We start from the raw sequence: 7,908 nt of genomic DNA on the forward strand, positions 1-7,908 counted from the left end.
CATTTAGGACACAGAGCTCAACAAATGCTGCAAGGCAGAAACCACTGAAATTTGACATTTATGGTCTATTACCATATCTTTAAGTTTCCATGCCAGAGTGGTAGTGCTTGTATAAAAACTTGGTTTTAAAGGAAGAATTTAATTCATTTCAGGGACAGTCTAATTCTTCTTGTCCGTGCAAAATGAAACTGGTTTTACGGCATCTGGTGAGGTAACATTTGTTATTGAAGGAGAGTGTCCATTCTTGTATCTTTAAAGCCATTTTTATATTGATTCTTAATTGTTAAAGCTAAAAGGTAAGCTTGCACATGAGTCCCATTGCATTCTATATGAGAGGTCAGAGCTGGCATTTTTATGCATTCTGCACTTAGTGCATGATTTCTTGTGGAACTGAGATGTTCACCTATAATGGGAGAGGAAGATCCCACGCTTGCTTTCTGGGACGCTGACCTTTTCGCAGTTTTTAAAACTAACCTCTCTCTGCAAACCACAGAAAAACAGTCCAAGAAATTGTTTTGTTAATGCTGTTGTTCCTTTCTAACATATCTTCTTTTTGATTTCAGCTTGGGGAAGAGCTGCTGCTGCCACATACCTGGTTGGCTTTCTACTTCTAGTCATCTGTTTTGCTCTAGCCATCATAGCATTTGCCATTGACACACTTCGGTTCAACTTCATACGTGGGATTGGAGGCTTGCTTTTCGTTGCTGGTAAGGCAGTACATGGAGTCAGGTTTTGTTTACGCAGATATATCCATACTAGAACTGCTATTTCCCTCAGCTGATTCTGTACCCAAGTCTCTGCCTGTGGGCGCTTGAGGTCTCTATGAAAAATAAAGTCTGTCACAGCAGTGAATCGATTTTCAGATCCTCCAAAACATGGATGGGTTTAGCTACAGGTATTAAGGAGACAGGCAATGTGCTGGGTGTTAAACATTTTTTGTTTTCTCCTGTTTCTTCAGCTGTGTTCTCTGTCATGGGCCTGGTCATTTATCCAGTAAAGTTCTCATCTGAAATTGAAATGACGGGAATCAATATGTTCAGCTGGGCCTATGGCTTTGCCTGGACCACCGCCATTATGGAAATATGCTTGGGATTCTTCTTCTGCTGCCTTCCTAACTATGAAGATCAGATCTTGGGTAATGTCAAGCCCACATATTTTTACTCTTCCCCATAAGCACCAGGAAAAATGTGTTCACACTCCAGAGATATCTGACAGACTAGCTACGTTTTTCAGAATATTGTCATCAGATGTTAGCAGAAAAGGATGGAAACTTATCAAATGTGTGTAGAAAAATGGCACTAGCATCTGCAATAAAGTTATCTATTCTGTTTTTGGACCTTCATGTCTAATGCGGGTTGGTTAGATAAAGTATAAACTTTAAAAACCCCTTTGTTTTCCTCATTCATTCCCATGAGTGGGGTTTATGTGGATTCCATTGCATCTTAAATACATTCATATTTCTAATTAAATTCAGAAAATCTTTTTAAACTGCCAATAAACAAAACAACATATATCATCTTCCTGAAGGAAAGTAGCTCACAAAAGTCCCATTTTGTATGTATCATCTTTAATCTGAAGATTTTGCACATTTTTCCAGAAGTCAAATATCCAGAAGTCAAAAATCCACTGACTGCCGCAGTGGTAAATTAGTCAGCCAGTACTTCATAGCTTTGAATTCTGTTTTTCATTCATTCACTTAAGCCATAGGGACAGGGTAAGAAAAGGGTGAAAGCCCCCTACCAAAGCCAGCATCTCCACTTTTGCTCATCTGTGTGGAATGCAAGTATTTGTTTCTAAATATTTACAAGAGTATGCAAGGACCATCAGCAGACACTTAAAAATCCTGGCATGCCATTGCTGGTGCCAGAACAGAGTGGGCACAGGCAGGGGGGATTTCAAGCCACCCCTGCAACCAACAGAGCCGGTTTGACAAGGCTCCTGGTGTGGCTTTCTTCTTGGGCATCTGACACTTTTATCCACTCTATCAAAACCTATGGCTTTAAAATGCTCAGTATAACAGAGTTATACTCTTTTATCCAGTGTAGAAAGGTCAGGTACGATTCCCCTACACCTCAGGAGCTGAGCTAGAGCAGTGGGAGTGTAAATATCAAACAGTTGTTAAAAGGCCCCTTTTTTGTTCGTTTGCTATTCTTAAGTACTTTAAAAATGGAAAGTATATACTGTCATATATAATTGTGAAATGCATAAACACCCCTTACCATCTCATACTAAAGCTCTTATAGGGAAAATCACATCATAAAACACTTTTCAACATCTTATACTGCACAGTGCCACCAGCCTCAATGCATTGTAAGCAATGAAGTATACTCCAGACTGCTGGTTTCTGACTTGTTAAACATAACTTTATAATGTTCCATTTTTTCTCTTAAGCAAAAAAAATAATTTATGTGGAAAAGAAGTCTCATCTAAATCCTTAGCTACAGATGTTTATTAGTTTGTAACACATCTGCAATTTTGTAGCTATGTGTACTTTTATGAAAAGTGCCCTGCCAAGTGTTCTTTACTCCAAAGAATAAGAGGTAGAACATTTTTTAATAAAAACCTCTTTGTAGCTAAAATTAATAAAGGCAGTGGGCTTCACATGGGTTGTTTATTGGGTTTGTTTGATTGTTTTGTTTTTGTTTTGTTGGTTTGGTTTTTTTACGACATTAACTCCATTCACTTTTATGGAGTGTCTTCTAACTGATCACTAAGCATGAGAGATGTATCAAACCAATGAGGAAAGTATATGCAACAGGGAATAGTTAGACAAGAGCTTGTAAATACTTGAGGAAGATATTTCCTAGTTGGAAGGAAATCAAAATGAAACAGAGTTGAGAACAGTTTGTATGAAATGACTTGCAATCCTGTGTGTAATATAATCTGTTCAGAAAAAAATTAATCATAAATCTTTTCATTACACTTATTACACATAATAAATTATGGTATCTATGTACTGTTTCAAAAATGAGTCTTAACTTTTGTTCTCTACTGAGAGTGAGGAAATGTGGAAGGCCTCAAAGTCTCCTCAGGCACCATCGTGGAGCATCTGGGTACACTGGCTGGATTTTGAGAGGGAAGAGTAAATTACACATCATGACAGTCCTAGTCTGGCAATCTCCTGAGGCCTCATTCACAAGTGCATGAGAATAGCTGACTTGTTCTTGTTGCTTATGGGCTACATGGTGTCAAGTAACTATATGCATGATTTTGTGCTATAATGTGCTACCATTTATTCTGGCGTGGACAGTAGTGCACTCATGCTCACCAAACAGGAAGCCAACATGGTCCTCCTTGATATTTTCATCCCAACAGATGTGCCAACCTCCTGAGGAAACAAAAGGGAACCCAAGCAACCACTGTTTGTATTTACAGTTTCTTAATCATTAGCTAGACACTGACAAAACATCTGAAGGTGAGGAAAGGTGCACAAACCAAGGTTTAGGAGTGTGACTCCAACCTTGATGAGAGAGCAGAGCATAATTAAAAAGCAAAGAAAATCTCCAACAATCATCCCCCTTTCTTCCTCCTCTCCCTTGCTGCTTCCAGCAGCTTCATCATCTCTTCTCTCCCCTTCTCCTCCTCTTGCTCCTCCTCCTCCTCCCCGCTAAGGGTATCTGGGCAGTGTCAGGACTGCTGTAAGTGGCTCTGCAGGATAACACAGCCCCAGTCCCCATTCCCCACTGTCATCTTCCCCTTCCTGGGAGAGAGGAGGAGTGAAGCAACTTTGCTGACCCAGCACAGCAGCAGGGACCCTAGCCTGCTCTCTGCCCCAGGGCACCACAGGGAAAGGCTTTCTTTTAAAAAGACAAGGGGGGCATGTGCATATCCAACAAACAAAAGCATCACAGGCACTAGGGCTCAAGTGCATGCCTCTAGGGTAGTTTGCTTCCAGTCATGCCAGGTCAGTTCACCACAGATCCCTAGAAAACACATCATAAATCCTGCAGCAGAAAAACAGTATAAAACTGTTGTACAGATACCAGTGCTGTTTCCTGTGACTGCTGCAACAGGGGAGCATGGCAAAAGCAGCATGTAAAATAAAATCAATTCTGACAGGAAAGGAAGCTGAATCCAGGAGCCAAGGATGTAGCTCACCTTCTTAAATTATTAACTAACTAGGCTACCAACTGCTAGGTTATCAGCTAAATTGTTAAGTTAGTCTGCAATTTAAGGTCAAGTACAATATTAACCAACCAAATTGTTAGATTAATTTGAGCTAAGTCACAATCAGAAATTCAAACAAATCAAGCAAATGAGAAATTAGAGCAAGAGAAGACATCCCCTTAGTTCTGCATCTCCATTTGGTAGGGTTCTTGTTTCAAGTCTTGCCTATAAGAGAAAAGGGCACTTAAACACCAAGAACAGCACAATAAAAGACTAATAGTTTCATTGTGCCCAACAGCAATGCTAAAGAAAGAGTAGGAAAGAACAGATGTCTGAAGCTTTTGGGAACATTAGGTCTGCTACAACAACAGAAATAAATACAACTGCCAAAGGCATTGCTACTGTTTGTGTCCGATTAAGAATTAGAGAAACATCCTCCAACAAACATGTTTTATCTATATCAACTATACTACTGAAAAGCAAAGGAAAAAATGTGCTGAAAACAAGTGGAATGTCAAGAAGCCCTACAGGTACAAACCGAAACAAAAGAAATAATGAAAACTTCCTACTGGTAAGTTAATATATTTAATTTCTGGCATTTCTACGAGAGCTTGTATAACATATGAGCATCTTGGTCTTTTCCATTTTCTCTGCAAATCTGTCTGTATTTCACTTTGCATCTCTCAGGCACCAGCCATTTGGTCTTAAAATACAGCCTGCTTAATCAGTAATTCAAATGCAATCTAGTTTGCAACTGTATTTAAGTTGTGCATATTTTGCTGTGTGAACTAATGACAAGAGTGAAGGTCTGAACCCATTGACATCACTTGCAAAACATTAATTGATTTTCTTGGGGTTGACATTTCATCCTTGAAGCACAAACCCTTTTTTAAGCATGCTCAGTATCAATAGTATCTTTATGGGATGCTCCATTCAGCAGCTCTGTTTACATCTGGAGTGGGACACTGGTATGTATAAGGTAAGAAACAAGAGTTACAACACACAGTATCATTCCCACAATAAAGTACAATGTGTGTAAGATTAGCAGAATCTGGGTCATAATTAAATCATATTTTGTTACATACACAACATGGTCACATTAAAAAGAGTCATCTTTCCTTTTGACACGTCTCAGTTGTGTGACAGTTACTACTTCTTATAATTCAATTTCTTGAAACTCTTCCTTGCACATTTCTATATTCAGTGCATTTCTGTGTGTTCTGAAGGTGAGTAGATTTAAGAAGAGAATGAAACCATCAAGCTTGTGAAAAGGGGGAACAGGATTGGCCCATTGGCACACTGTCAAAAAGCAGGAATCAAACCATCTTCCTAGAAGTATAGTGGTCTGAACAACCAAAGAGTTACTTCTGAGTCATACTGGAAATTCAGACCTGAGAACTGAAAGACTGCTATATAGATAATAATGGGGAAAGAGAGACAAAGTCAGGTGGATCTTCCTTTACCATTTTCCACACTGTCAAAATGGTGCTTTTGACAGAAATGTTGGGTTCAAGAAAGAATTGTTACTCTAGTGCAACTGCATATTAATGTCTGGGCTTAAATTTTATCTGCAAAGTTCTTCAGTGCTAAGTGCCAAAATCCAGACAAGCACCTGGATAACCTTAAGATTGCAGGTAGTTCTGATGGGGCCATCAGAGCTGTTTTTATAGATGGTTCCTTAAGTGACTTAATGGGTTTATATGCCCATCTGCACACCCTGGTTAGTTCCACAGATTTCCTGCATGTGAAGTGATGTAGTAATTTATTTTTTTAAGTTTTCATTTTCCTTTTTCATTATCAGAGTGAAAATGTGGATGCGTCATAGAATTTTGCGTGACTGCTGGGTGTGACGAAAATTTACAGAAACAACTTTCAAAATAGTTTTACTGTTTAAGATAAATGTGGTGAGAGTAGATCAGTCTGTCTTCTCTTGGATAGCTTTTATGATACATCCTTTTACTTGTGCCACTGTTTGCCCAAGCCATCTGTTTTTATCTAAAAACTATTTTGTGAAAATCTACTCTAATGATTGTAGCATGCTGAAAAGAAATTATATTAGGTGGCCATAGAGAACCCATCATAAAGCACTTTAAATACCCTCTGATTGTTCAAATGCAGATCAGAGAGGCAGATGTTGTTTCCACAGATACTGTAAACCCAGAAGAAGTAGATTCACTCAACTATTGACTGTAGACCTGTCTTACATGCCCTGGTCTCCGTTTCTTACAAAGTAACTGGTGCCCTTGAACCTTGCCCTCAGCAAAACATCAAACAAATAAACAAAATGCAAACAAGAAGAAGACTGAAGGAAAAATATTACGTAAAGGCATAGACATATACACATACTTAGTATTATTATTTAGTCTATAGTTCACCTCAATGTGAGTGCAGATGGACCACAGTTATGTAAATCACAGTTGCACTGTTATTTCCAGTTTTTCTTTCTTTTTTTTTTTTTTTTTTTCCTCCCACATAGAATTCTTCTCACCTCACTTCTGTAAAGCATTATTGCTCTTTTGGCAAGCTGTCCCAATTTTACCACACCCTGTCCTGACAAGCACACCCATGCTTGCATGCTCAAATCTGAAGCTTATACAAAATATTAATAGGCTAGGCTTTTATCCCTTAACCCTCCCTCTTTGCTTCTTAAATGAAAGTGTTTGAAGCAATAAAATCTTCCTCACATTAGGGAAATTATAAGAATGGAAGATTTTTCAGGCTGTTTTAGAATTAACCCTCAAAAGAAGAGAGAAACAAGAACTGAGGATCAAGAGAAGAACTCAGTCCAGAGTGAAAATGGTATACCAAAATCTATTTGCAGTCCTGATGGTAAAATGGATTGGGGTGATTAACTGCCAAATTACCTTTGCAGTCCCCTCCTTCATGTGAGTGTGTATTCTCTGTTGCCTTGCAGTTTTTCAGTAGCAACAACAAATCTTCTAGGCACTGGTTTCTGAATTCTGAAGGAGGAGCTGCCCATTACATCTTCCTCCTAAAATGTCCAGGAAAGAGAGTTTAAGGGGGGAAGCCTGAAGGACACATCTGGCCCTTGTATGAAATAGCTGGTGCCTTCAAGGCAGGATGGGACGGTTGCAGACCTGAGTGGAAAGTTTCCCACTCTTTCAACCTACAGTCCCAAACAAGTAACTAGACTGAGAGGTCTGTGTGTGGGGGCAGAGAAAGGTTAAATACTTAGAAACTCACAGTGGTTAGTCCAAGACAGAAAAATATTCTTGTAAATCAAAAATTCACTGTGTCAAGATTTACAACCTTCATTAAGATACTCCCATGTATAATACATGGAAAAAGGGAGGGAACAGACACACCTATTTATCTTCATAATTGTTAGGCCTGGTGCTTTGACACCAAGAAATACTCTTTGGATTAGTAACAGGAGGATGAATACAATGTGCTGAAACTTTACACTTTGCCCTGAGTCACAGCACAGGTGAGGACCTCCGGAGTCACCAAGTGCTGTCTCTGGCTATCAGAGAAAATTGTTTATCATCTTGTTCATTATCTTTTACCAGCTCTGCTTTGCCATCTATCTGCTATAGGAGGCTGGTTTAAAATATTATCTGAGAAAGCCTCTGATTTCCATCCCACACATATCACTAGCCAGATAAGAGTACCTCTCCTTCTGGCTGTCTATGGCAATAACCAGACTTCACCCAGGGGCTGCATCATAGGGTTGGACTCGATGATCTTTGAGGTCTCTTCCAACCCGGTTGATTCAATGATTCTATGATTGCTGCTGAACTTCCCTCCAACTTGCTTCAACTGCAAAAACCTGCATTTTGT

At 39.2% G+C, this 7,908-nt stretch overlaps 1 protein-coding gene across 1 annotated transcript in view; it reads left to right on the forward strand.

Moving 5' to 3' along the window:
* Positions 1-1,335, forward strand: part of LOC103801359 (p53 apoptosis effector related to PMP-22-like) — a 14,550-nt gene extending 13,215 nt beyond the window's left edge. Inside the window, exons 2-3 of the mRNA XM_009073771.1 lie at positions 564-707; positions 959-1,335. Of these exons, the coding sequence (XP_009072019.1) occupies positions 564-707; positions 959-1,173 (359 nt within the window). The 3' untranslated portion in view covers positions 1,174-1,335. The remainder of the gene's footprint in view (positions 1-563; positions 708-958) is intronic.
* Positions 1,336-7,908: the final 6,573 nt, after the last annotated feature.

This window comes from Acanthisitta chloris, unplaced genomic scaffold (assembly GCF_000695815.1).
Source record: "Acanthisitta chloris isolate BGI_N310 unplaced genomic scaffold, ASM69581v1 scaffold1994, whole genome shotgun sequence".
NCBI lineage: Eukaryota > Metazoa > Chordata > Aves > Passeriformes > Acanthisittidae > Acanthisitta > Acanthisitta chloris.